Below are 13,527 nucleotides of genomic sequence, written 5' to 3' on the forward strand. Positions count from 1 at the left end.
ACATCTTTCCAATAAAGAAGCAAGGAAGTTATGCAGCCTCCTAGGAACCCAGACTGGGGACAGTTCTATTGAATGGCCTTCATATATGATGCTGAGTTAGGAGCGGACAATGAGTCAGCCAACTTTGCACCAACACCATGTTATTCAGCACAGTGAACACTCAAACTATCTTCCAAATGGGGAATATGGTTCACAGCATGGCTAATGAAATTCCCTGTAAGTACCAATGCACCCTGAACTTCATATATGTGCTAAGGTGACCTGAACGTGCGAATATCCAGAAAATTTAGTCTTACCATAAAACATTCCATTTGGATCCCTGCCCCCTGTGTGTGTCAAACTGAACACAGTGAAAAATTTCAGAAATACCAAGTATTCAGCTATTCTAAGCAGTAGCGTGGGCCATAATTAATACAAATGGGGCTGTATCTATTTCTAAATATTCATCATTCATGTCCCCAGAGGATGAAATAAAACAGAAAGAATCTACATCAGCTTCGTTTATTCTTCAGAGTGAGTCTGTCTTCAAAAGTAATGCAAAAAGAAACTCCATAAAATTACTTAGAGCATTTTCAAAGTAATATGTTAGTGTTTCTTCTCTGTATCCTCCAAAATATTGAACTGTCTCTTGGGTTTGGTGGCCTCATGCATTAGTTCTTTTAGCTGTCCAACTTGCTCATCTGCAAGAGCATTAAGTTCCTTCTCTGAGAGGTGAGATCCAAAGTGAAGCTGGCCGGTTGAGCTCTGTACATTTCGGCTAGTTTGCTGATGCAGAAGCACTGCATAGTTCTAAGAAAAAAGAAAGAAGCAAAGAAAACTTCAGTGATTAAAATTTATAATTTGGAGCAGTCCACATTTAGTTCCTGGGAGCAGCCTCAAACCTTCCATTGAACTAATATGTCCATGCACTTCCAGAAGAATAATGAACACTTCCATTTTAGTGGCAACCAGTGTTAGGGAAGCTGTGTGCACGACGTACCACAGAGATGCAGCATTCGGCTGAATCCACCACCTGCAGTTTGGTCCTGTGATTCAGATGAAGCTTGTAAATTTGGTACTGGAACTTTTGAGTCCATACAACATTCTAGTTTTTAGCAACATTGTACATGTAAAGGCCCTGCTATATTTGGGACAAACTCCACCAACAGCCTGCTAAGAAAATCCTTTACTGCATTTACTTGGTATGCTAAAACTAGTCAGGAGTCTATTTAACTATATGGACGCCAGGGATAATGGATGATCTTTTGCATTCCTTGTTTATTCTGTACTTTTACCTTAAGACTCCACCCAAAATTAATCTGTTCAGCACAAGGAAATCTGAATTTTGTATATCAATTCTGTCTGTGTTTTGTGGATTGCCAGGCATCTTTTGTTCCATGAGTACACTCAGTGGTGGAACTGCTTGTTTCAATATTTGGTTCCTGTTTGGAAATGTGCACTTGCACATGTGTTTTATTTGCACAAAAGTACAATAGTGCAAGTGCACATTAGGAGCAATGCATATTCCACATCAATGCACATATTCATAATGCATATTCCACAGCTCCCTCAAAAGTAGAATTAGACAGCAGATCACAAGTCCACAGAATCCACGCAACTTGAAAAAGCTGAACTGCTGAAGAAACCACAGGTCAGAGTCATACAAAGCTGAACTCATTTGAATGTGTTGTGGACTTCTCCAGGATACGTACTTAGGTGGGTCCTCTTCTTTGTCAATATCACAAAAATTGCTTATCTTTTGATGATATATACATCCAATGTACATAGACAGTTGTGTATTTTGTTTCAGCAGCTTCTAGGATCAACGTTCATTAAGGAGAGTATAAAATAGTGACACTGAATGTCCATGATATGGTTGTAATGCCAACTATAGCTTGATCTCGTTTAGCATTTATCCTGTTTGTTGCTATGATAGCTAAGAAGTAAGTTAAGATCATGATTGACTTACTGTGATTAAGAATGAAGGATCTGCTAGTTGTTTTTACAGCTAATTTGTCCAAAGCTTATAAAGTTTCTATTGAAGATGTTTCACATATTAATAACAAATTGAGATTTCAGTTAATTAAGTATCCTGGCTGATTGGTAAATATCAATATTTGTGGATCCCTGCAGCAATCAGTTTGCCATCTGTTTCAAAATGCACTTTGGTGTATTCAGTTAATCTTTGACATTCTCATATCCAAAACCTTCTAGATCAGTGTTAAATCCCTAATCAGGATCCTATAATTTGTATTTACTGATAACTTCTACTCATGGATAAATCTAATTGGCAAATGCCATTGGCTTCCATGCAACTGTGCACATTTGCACTTTATAGCTTTAAGTGTTCATATGTTTCCATAGCATATAAGCAAGCAAAATTATGTCCTGAACTTTGGCTAGTGAAATGTACTTATATGGGAGTATGGGACTAAAAAAGAAGAGATCCTTTCTAAGAAATAATGGGCTTTTCTAGACAAGACTTGCAACCTGCCACTTTACTGCAGCTTTGACTTCCAGCCAATTTGTGAGATTAAGACTGGATCCACTACACTATTTTTTCTGTATGTAGGGGAGTTGCTTTCCCTGTTTTACTCTGTGTTCTACTATTTAACTTCCAGTGGTATAGTGCAACTACACTAGCATTTCACTCCACCATTCCCCAAGATAGTGGATTTTAACCATTGTACCCCCTTCCCACAGAAAATGTTTAGAAAGCATGGGAGAAGCGATGGAAGATGACAACATACAGCCACAAATGATAAAATCCACACTGAGGAAAGCAGAATAAACAGCTAAATCCAAATACTACAGTCTAAAGACTGCCAAGTCTAAGAATATGTCCATATTCTTAATTTTTAAGGATAGCAGCACTTTAGGATCTTCTTGGAACAGCATACAAGCAATGTAAATAAAAGTAAATCAATAAATCAACAAAGAATATGCCTTCTATAAACTCAGTCAGTGGTTTTCCAAATAGATGTGTGTGTGTTTAAGAAATTGGGGGTGATTTTATGATCATCTTCCTTTCCTGCAGAGTTAATTTTATTTCTTTTAAACTTAATCATATAATCTGTAACAGTGACTTTGAGGCACTTACTTTAAACAAAGTTATTACTCGGTAATCTCGAGAATCCCTTCATTTTCCCATGGTAATCTGAAAAGCTAACTGTAAGGGAATAACCCTATACCCTCCTGACATTATCTGGGGGCCAGGCGACTACCCAAGGTCCACCAACCATAGAGCTGGGACTCTGAATACAGCCAGTGTGAGAAACTGTGGAGGCTGCCTCTCTGAGACTGGCCACTGGCTTTGGAGTGGATGCTGAGGGGGTGGAGTGGAGAGGAGACTGGGGTTAATGGTTTACGCCATCTTCAAATGGCGCCCATGCCTCCTCCCTTCCTCCTCCACAGCACTCCATCTAGGCAACCAAAAATGGCCATCTGGATAAAATGTAGGGTATCAGGTGTGGGGCTGCAGAAATTATCACCCCCGCATTGGATACATGCATTGCATTGAACATAGGTCCACGTTCTAAAAAACAGGAACATGAAAACTCCGCAGTTCACCTGCTATCATAAAGTTTGTTTTTCACTTTGGCAATAGTTACAGCTCACAGCAATCTATATTCTGTAACCAATTTAAAAGAATGTATTAAAAGCCCAAATGAAACACTTTAGTAGATCAAATTATAGAATCAATGAAGAAATGTAATTTGAATGGACAAGATATTTTGCATTTTAATTTGATCTCATGTACCAAGTCTGCGGCGGCAATATTTATTAGGTTATTTCAAACTGCCTTGTTAGGAAAATGATTGTGTGAAACATCGTATCATTGCAGGGGAGGGGAATCCTGTTTTCATAGAGTGTTATGCTTTGCTGTCCATTTATTTACTTTGATTTTCTCTTAACATCAAATAAATGGGAATTGCACTCCAACCATTTATTATTATTTCTAGTGTGGAAATTTGCTGACCATCTTGCCTCATAGCATGGAGAGAGAGTCTATCAAACTGTCACAAGTGTCGTTATTGATCCAGTGGTCCTCGGCACCATCAATCTACACCATGTGGGAACTATGTGGATGGCAGAGATATATCTCATACAGTTGCCCACAAGGATTAACAATGAAGCAGGATGGGAAGGGAGAAATTGCTGCATGCCATTTTGTGCCTCTTTTATGCTGAATAGCAGAAAATGGCATGAAAACAATCAAAGAAGCAGTCTCCCCTTAGCGATTACCCACATCCCTTTGAAAATGCCTAACTCACACTTTGAGAAACACAGACATAGTGACAACCAGTGAAAATGGCAGGAGTTGCCCATAAGATGAGACAACATCTGTCACAGTATCATAAACTGCTGCTTGGTGAAGGAACTAAGAATATCGCACTAATGGGATGATGACATGCAATAACTGAGGGATTGGAGTGCACCTTGCATCCAAACTATGCGCAGCTACTACACATGTACACTTGGGGAAAGCAAAGAAAAACCCTCTCTTCCTCCATTTCCCTTCCTCTGCCCTTCTCCTCCTGCCCTGCCATTCCAGTAGTTCCTGAAACCACCCCCTGTACAGACCTAGCGGCAAAGCTCCTCGGCTGGCCTTGCCAGAGCCGGCTCCAGGCCTGAGGGGCCCTGGACAAGCTGACCTCTGCTGGACCCACTCTCTGGTTGATGGGTCCCCTTCAGCCCTACTTGGCAGTAACAACTGCAGTTCCAGTGTGCTTCTGCTATTCTAATTTCCCACAATCCCCTGAGTGTGCAGTGAAGTGTCACTCTGAAATACCGGGGAAATTAAAGCGGAAGCTCATAGACCCAGCTGCTTCACACACAGGATTAAGGCAGAGGCTAGTATCAATGGCCCCTGCTAGAGCACCGGGGCCCCAACAGCACCATGTCAGCTGCTGCTGCTGGGCCCGGTTCTGCTCTTGGGAGAGTCAGAAACCGATCTATAATTAACAGCCACTGCAAGGCAATCAGTTCTTATGGTTCTATATGTCATTGCAGAAGCCTTTTTCAGAATCCAGTATGGATAGTTTATGCTCCTCTGTCAAAACCCATGAGATATTTACATGCTGGACACCAAGTGCAAGATACATGGAGAGAACAGTGCAGAGATTACTTGTGCAAAATTCATAAACTATTTACTTGGATTCACGGATGACCATTTCAAAATTCATAAACAATAAGCCCAGCTCTACTAAATACCCGAGTCCTTTCATGCCCTTTCATATAAGGTAGTTTCCCCAAGACATATCAACATCATTGTCATCTCACTAATTTAAAATATGAGCATTCATTTTTGCATCCACAAGGTGGTAGGAAAAGGGCCATAACTTCACTTACCGGCACCTAAGTATTCCATTGCTTGTTGGGCCCTTTCAGACCCTTCACCAGACTCTTGCCTGAGTGAAAACAGCAAATATCAGTACATCCTGGGTAGCAGGGAAGTGTTGCCTGAATCCAACTGATCCTCCAAAGAAAGTCAGGTGGAGAAACTGGCGCATATACTCAGAGACTAAAGTGCCAAACCACTTCTCATGCTCCAACAATTCCAGCTCCTTTCAAAATGTGATTGTCCAAAGGTTGCCGGTACCTAAAGTTGTGCATTTAGCTTCTTGCCTTCCATTGTTATGCCACCAAAATGAATGAGAAAAATCTTAAACTTCTTCAAGGAAATGTAGCGCTCGGCTTTCTACAGTTTTAAAGTAAAGAGGGCATGTATGAAACTCCTAGCTTAAGCAACCAGAACAGCATGCATGTTGACTAGTATTTTCAAAGAAGCCAAAGAGGAATCAGGAGCTTCGGGTCCATTGAAAAAACATGAATCTAGCACTAGGCTAATTTGGAAATACTTTTAGGAATTCCATTGATAAAAAGACATGTGTGGTTCAAAGACATCTGGTCCTTTGAAAAGGATCCCCTTCTGCACTCCAAATATTTCAAAGTATTCCTCATTTTACCACAAAAAAACCCACAGTAACAGAGTTGATATTGTGAAGTGTTAAGCAAGTCAGACAGAAAACCCATTCTAAGTGTTCACCTAAACGAACAAGCATATGCTTAAGAACATTCCCAAGTTAGGTTAGAATAATTGCACTGGGGCATAATAGATTAACATTATATGTGAATCAGGCCATTTAGAAGCCACAATATATATTTAACTTTCATTCAAGGTGCTCAAGGAAGCATGGAAGGCTTTCTCCCTGCACACTATATCCTTACAACCAGTGCTTTCTGGCTCTGTGGCCTGAAGCTCCCTGAAGAACAGTCTGCCACTATCTGCTAATCTCTGTAATATTCACTCCCCAAGAGAATCTAACACCTACACTATAAGCCAATGGGCATTTCTGGTTATCAGTGCCCAGTAATAGTGAGATAGCCTCACAAGCTACAAGTGGGCTACCTTTGGCCCACAGAAAGAGGCTTCTGGTCCTTCAAGAGCCAGATGCTGCAGCACATGAATTTCTAGAAGGCCTCTCCTGCCCTGACTGTGAATCCCTAACAGCAGGACAACCACCCACCAAATCTTTGGGGCTAGCAGTGGCCAGCAAAAGTTTATGAACATTATGCAACTTGCACAACCTGAAGCCCTTGCTTGGGCCAAATGCAGCGTGGAAGTGCTTTTCCTGGTGTTGTCGGAAAGATACATAAAAACTATCGCAAGAACAGAGTAACTGACAAAGGTTTCAGGAATATATCTATTTCAATATGTTTTTCGATGGACAAAGAACATGTCTAAGCCAACATCAGAAGCTTCCCAGTTGCAAGATCCAAAAGATAAATATTATTAATTCCAGACAACACTTTCAAGTCATATATTCCATGCATTTGTTTGACATTGTATTCAGGGTCTCTCTTCAGGAACAAATCTTTATTTCCATGGAGGATTCACTTCTGCTTTTACTGTCATAAAGATTCATTGCAGGGAGAGAACAAATACATGAGAAATGGTCACAGCAAAAGGTATCTAATCAACATGCAATACTGACATCTTATTTTTAAAAGATGAAAAAAGAAAACCTGCTTCCTATGGAAACTTGGCATGTGCCATTTATTCTCACCTTATATTAAAAAAAGAAAACAGATTCTAAGCATTTCCCCATTATGCATAAGAGCTTTTTTAAAAAAAATCAGATATACAAATATCTAATATATGCATGCACACACACTAATAGCAGTCTCTGTTCTTCAGTTATGTTGTTGTGTAGCCCAAATTGTACCATCCACACACAAAAAAAGGAGGTATTAGTACAGTAGGCCTGGAGAAATATATATGTGTATAAACTGTGGTTCCTTCCCACATACAAAGATGAAAAGATAATGCCCAGAGAATGCGCAGTGGCCATAGAATGCTGTCTGAATGCTGTAGGAGGGCATGAAATGGAATATCTTGGAAGATAATTGGGTTCTATCCATTCAGCCATGAGAAGAATCAACAGTTTGTCGCAGTTCCTACTTGTTCAACCTACGGGTTGCTACCTGATGTGCAGGGCGGGCTCCTCGAAGAAAGTTCTGATCACTTGGCCTGATTTAGAAACAAACATGTCTGCTTGTTGTGGGCAGGGAGAGTAAAAGGTGTGAAAGCACCAGTGCATAAGGGGTTGGTCCCATGAGCGCAACAGACCCATCAGAGGCAGTGGAGCCTCGTTGGGTACTGCCCACAATTCGCATTTCCTGTCTGACTCCCCAAAACTTTGTACAGAGGTAGTTGGGTGCAGCAGAGCTTTGCTCTGGCAACCTCTGTAAAATGCTTTCATGCAAAGGGGCATGTTAATCCCCTTTCTGCTGCTGCCTGATAAGAGAAATGGGATGTGAGTGAGAACTGACCCGGCTTGGGAGGAGAGAAATAGCAGGGCAGTGAAAGCAAGCCAAATGTGCCCATGCCTCTGAATATGACTGATTTCAAATAAACAGAAAATATAGTTTTACTTCCATAATGATTACCCTTGTGAAGAAGGACAAAAACAATCAAAGGGATAAAATGTTATGTAAATGTTAGTTCATTTGTATGCAGAATGCCATTTGCCTTATATGAACTTATTGCAAAATTGTAAGTTTAAGCCTCCCCCTCTTTTTGTTTTTAAGGAAAACCTTTCAAATCCTCTTTAAATTCTTCATTGAGATCAAACCATATGCTAACACTGCCTTCTTATAAGCCATGTTGCACTGGTAGTCAGAAATAAAGGAGTGCTTAAAATGAATACACCTTCTTAGAAATAAAAATTAAATCTTAACTTCTTTCTTTTCTGCCTTTGCTGCCATAGCAACATTTTTTTCCAGGAAACTAATGTATTCTGTACCTTTGTGGCCCTGAATTAAGAAAAGTTAAGTGCAGCAAGTGGTACTAATGAGTTTCAATTCAGATAGAAGTGTGAACGTTTGTGATTCCCTACAGCTTGTCTCTACCTGCAGATATGTGCAGATGGCTATTGGACAGTTCCAACACAACGTACCAGGTATATCCAAAGTGTCTTTGGACTTGCATCCCTCCAATAGCCCCCATCCTCTTCTGCCCCTCCACAGTGCATGGTAAACTGCTTTCGAAACTGAAAGGAGACTCCAAAGCTATTCATGTTTTGGTACGGAGCTGTGACAGTCAAAGGAACAGTGCAGAGAAGAAAGCTTTTAAAATGCAGAGAAACAGAATATTATTCAGCCCAGTGTGTTGTCAACAGCAAGGCAGCTAGGTAACTTTAATAACCTGGATGCAATAGTCTTATGGGGCAGGCAGGCGAGGACCTTCAGTTGTGAAGCACACCATTACTCTATTTCTCCTCCCTCTCCCCACATTCCCTGCTTTACAACTGCTTCTACATTCCGCTGTTAGAGCAAGCCACAACTATCGAGCGTGTTATCCTGTGCAATTTTGCAATTTAAATTCATTTCAACCATAGCACCATTGTGACAACCATCATAAAATGAAACTTGCTTATGGAGCCCTGAAGCTAAACCTGAGAATAAGCATTGTTTGGATGATATATTTTTAAAGCAGAAATAATAAGATGAGTATCTGCAACTGTGGGCATGATCAAACAGCCACTGCTTGGCTATAAAACACTTCCATAAATAAGGCGAAAGGATGCTGCAGGAGGTCCTTGCCAGCCCAGTGCTGAGGTGCTGTGCTTATTTTTCACTGCCCTCTCCTTTGTCAGTCTCTGGCAGGTACATGGGGAGCACTAGCAAAACAAAGAAACAGGCTGTTTCTTATGTGCTTGAGCATTTTATCCATGCTCCTGATGAAGAGCATTCAAAGCCTGTTGTGCTGAACCAACTGAACTTGTGGCCCAGAGGCTCTCCTCTCTCATTCTTACACTGCTTCCTTCACTCATTTTCTTCTTTTGAAGAAAAATGTCAGAAATATCACTGGGTCTGTACACATTCTTGGGTTAGGGTTTGTTTGTTTGTTCAGCTGAAATCACGGCCTTCTTTTATGATGTCATGCTTAAAATAATTAAGCTGAAGAAAGATTTTTTTAAAATGCCATCACCCAGATTCTTTCCCCTTGGGGGAAGAGCACAGAGTCCCTGATTAAGGCATCAAAAAAGATGCAGCTGTCCTTTATTGGTAGCCTTCCTCTTCCCTTTGAAAATTTCACAGCTATAATCCATGATCCAGAGTTACTGCCACAAAAAGGAGCCTTCCAGATACAGGATACCTTCAAACAAAGGATTGTGTTCTACAAAGACAAGGCACATGCCACCCCTTCTTTTACAGCACGTGAATGTGGTTCCGGCATGGAGGAAGAGAGCAGAGAGAACCATCAAAACGGGGTCTCTCCAGGAAAGTCGAAGCAATTTTCTCTTCTAGTTTCTGAGGGGCTAATAAATGCTTGCATCCACTTGTCCAGAGAGGAAAGAGGACTTAGGGTGGGGCCAAGATTTAGTTTAAAAAAAACAAAACCTTTCTCGTATTTTTTTTAAAAGCTTCTTTTTCAAACTGCTCTAGAATTACTGGAGAATTTCACTCTTCCTGGAGACTATTCTGTGAAAGGACCTCCCCTGTTTTGCCAACTGTGAATAAAAGGTTGGTGGATTAGGGACACACTTGTGGGTCCTGAAAGAAGTGATCTATTTCCTTCAACTCGTCATCTCTTAGTTAATTGCTTTTGTTCACTGGTATGAAATAATAATTAAAGGGAAACAGAAATGACTTTTTAGTTGTAGTGAATCGCAAAAAAACTCACATTTCTACTGCTTCTGAAATGGAGTCCATTGAGATAACAACTTGAAGCATGAAATCCACAATCTACCTGTTGAGGTCTACAATTATTCAAAATGTCAAACCAAACTGATGGCATGTACTACAGAGAGAGAAGATTAAAAAGTGCTGGAAAATGACACATGTAGTCTCACTCCAAACTGCAGCTTGGCTTATATAAGCAGTCCCCGAATGTCCAATGTCCAAGTTACGAACAACTGGTACTTACAAATGAATGGCCATAACACCTAATTCTTTTTAAAAAATTACTGAAAAAAATAGTCATTACCATGGAGAGAGAGGAAGCAAAAGGGGGCAGATGGAGGGATTCCAAAGCATCACCATAGAGAGAGGAGTGACAGGGGAGAGAGGGAGGCCTCCAAAGCATGGCTTCCTGCCCCACCCATCCAAAGAGGGAAATCTCTCTGGCATTTCCATGCGAGGCACTGGTCAGTTTGGGCAGGGAGGGGGTCTAGAGATATTTGTGGCTCTGCCACTTTCATGGGGGTTCTGTGCCTCTAACTCCCACAAATGTGGAGGGCCATCTATAAACAATCTGACTTACAGATTTGACTAAAGGACAAATTTCCATTTTCTCAGGAACAAAATTTGTAACCTGGGGACTGTCAGTGATGTGCATCATTCTGGCTTGCTGAAAAGGTGTGCCTTTTATTAGTCTAGTGAGCAGTTCGGAAGTTATTGAGGATTTTCTGCCCCATGAAACCTATAGCCACAACTCATGGCAAAATTACATTAGACACTCAGCTTCACGTCAAAACTAGAATTTTGTCAGTACTGCAGAGGAATTGTATTGAATTCTACCAGTTGTTGCCTCCAGTGTCACTGAGGTAGTGTATCCATTCTGGGTTTTGCTTCTAAGGAATTGTCCTTGCTGTTGAACCCTACCCTAAAGAGGTTCAGGACCATGGATAGAGCCTTTGCAGCTCAGACTAAAACCAGGAGCAGATACACTGATGTTGGCGCCACCTGTCACAACCCCTATTATCTCCCTCTGACAATCACAAGCATTGAGCGGCTTCTTTTGCATAACTCTCTTTATTGATTCTACCTATAAATCCTCTAGCCAAGTCCCTGAGCATGCACAAAGCAGTTTGCTAACCCCAATCTAGTGATTACTATCCAAAGTTCCCCTTACGAGCCCTTTGTGCGCATCATGAGAAGGCAAAATTCCCTGGAGAAGACTAGGGAAATTGAAGGAAGAGGAAGGAAAGAGGTACCAAATTTGAGCTGGATTGACTCCAGTAGGGAAGCCACAGACTTGAATTTGAAGAGCTGAGAAGGGCTGTCACGGACAAGACATTTTGGATGGCTTTCATTCACAGAGTCACTATAAACCAAAGATGATTTGATGGCACATAACAACAGAAGCAACAACAACAATCTCACAAGTAATCAAATGACCAACTTTGGGGAGTGGATAGAAAACCAAACCCTGTAATGTAAAGTTTTCTTTTAAAAAAAAATAGGAAAAAATGATTTAAAAACTAACTGTAGAGAGTAAAGGTTATCTTGGGAAACAGGAAGCTGAGATTTAACACAATGGTGGTGAACCAATGGCAAGCATGCCAAAGCGAGCAAGCAGAGCCCTCTCTGTCGGCAGGCGAGCCAAGTCGCCCCATCATCACCTCAGCAGGAGAGCGTCAGATAACAGTGCACACAGAGGCCATGCACATGCTCGGAAAGGAGTGGTGGGGCCAAGCGATGTCACAAGCCGCAATACATTAGCCGTGACTCGTCCAAGTTTCGCATGGCCGAGCAGTGCGCTGCCAAGGATATATATAAACACTTGGACTGGCTATGAGTTATTTTTTCTAAACTAAAACCTCAGTTTTCAGGTTTCATTTTAGTATTGGCATTTGTGAAAAATAAGCAGGATTTGGGTTGCAGTTTGGGCACTGGGTCTCTAAAAGGTTCACCAGCATTTGGTTCAGCTTAGAAAAACGAAGTGTCCTGGCATGATTTTGATGGTTGGAATGTGTTTTGAATGGGCAGAAATGTTGAGCTGTGCAAAAAAGCTATTCAAGGAAGGCTTTTTCAAAATCGCCCTCTTTTCAATGGAACTTTTGCCCTGTATTAGGGTTAGGGGTGTGCACCAGGGTAGGGTTAGGGTTAGAAAAACAAGGTTTCCTGGTACAATTTTGATAGTTAGAATGTTTTTAAAATGGGCAGAAATGATGAACTGTGCAAAAAACATTACTCAAGGAAGACTTTTTCAAAATCGTCCCATTTTCAATGGAACTTTTGCGCTCTTTTAGGGTTAGGGGTGTGCACCAGGGTAGGGTTGGGTTAGAAAAAGGAGGTGTCCTGGCATGATTTTGATGGTTGGAATGTGTTTAGAAAGGGCAGAAATGATGAGCTGCACAGAAAAAGCTACTCAAGGAAGACTTTTTCAAAATCACCCTCTTCTCAATGGAACTTTTGCCCTCTGTTAGGGTTAGGTGTGTGCACCAGGGTAGGGTTAGGGTTACATAAACGAGGTGTCCCGGCATGGTTTTGCTGGTTGGAATGTGTTTAGAATGGGCAGAAATATTGAGCTGTACAGAAAAAGCTACTCAAGGAAGGATTTTTCAAAATCGCCCTCTTTTCCATGGTATTTTACCCCTATATTACCGTTAGGGGAATGCACCATGGTAGGGTTAGGCCAATGGTGGTGAACCTATGGCATATATGCCACAGCAGGCAAGCAGAGACTTTTCTGTTGGCATGCGAGCCAAGTAGCCCCAGCATCACCCCAGCAGCCAAACATCGGGATGCGCATGCTCAGAAAGGAGTAGCAGTGCCAGGCAATGATGTCACAAGTCGCAACTCATTAGGCGCGACTCGTCCGAGCTTTCGCCTGGCTGGTCAGTGTGCTGCCACGGATATATATATATTTGCTTGGACTGGTGGTGAGGTATTTTTTCTAAACTGAAACCTCAGTTTTCTGGTTTTATTGTAGTGGAACTTTGCAAAAAGTAAGTGGGTTTTGGGTTGCAGGTTGGGCACTCGGTCTCTACAAGGTCTGCCATAAGTGCCTCAACAGATATGCCCTGTGATCAGGGATCGCATTGTGCAATGCCACGAATCATACTTGCATACCTGGATCAACTCACAGGAGGATTTCTCTATAATATATTAAAGCTCTGGTGCTTTATAAAGTAGTACAGGATCAGAGCGGTTTTGAAAGTATAGCCCATTACAGTCAATGCAGCCTGCTTTCAAGCAAATATATTCAGTGGACAGTTGTATTTTTGAACAGGTAAAATGAAAAATTTTAGAATGCTCTATTCTTTTCAGTTCCTTCTGCTAGTACAAATAACTGGCTATTTTTATTTTTATTTT

General features: G+C 41.3%; 1 protein-coding gene across 1 annotated transcript in view; it reads right to left on the reverse strand.

Annotated features, from left to right (window-relative positions):
* Nucleotides 1-485: 485 nt before the first annotated feature.
* The window catches only part of SDHAF3 (succinate dehydrogenase complex assembly factor 3), a 29,347-nt gene continuing 16,305 nt past the window's right edge, over nt 486-13,527 (reverse strand). The window contains exon 3 of the mRNA XM_044428870.1: nt 486-789. Within this exon, the coding sequence (XP_044284805.1) occupies nt 586-789 (204 nt within the window). The 3' untranslated portion in view covers nt 486-585. The remainder of the gene's footprint in view (nt 790-13,527) is intronic.

This window comes from Varanus komodoensis, unplaced genomic scaffold (genome assembly GCF_004798865.1).
Source record: "Varanus komodoensis strain SLA01 unplaced genomic scaffold, ASM479886v1 scaffold2, whole genome shotgun sequence".
Taxonomy (NCBI): Eukaryota; Metazoa; Chordata; class Lepidosauria; order Squamata; family Varanidae; genus Varanus; species Varanus komodoensis.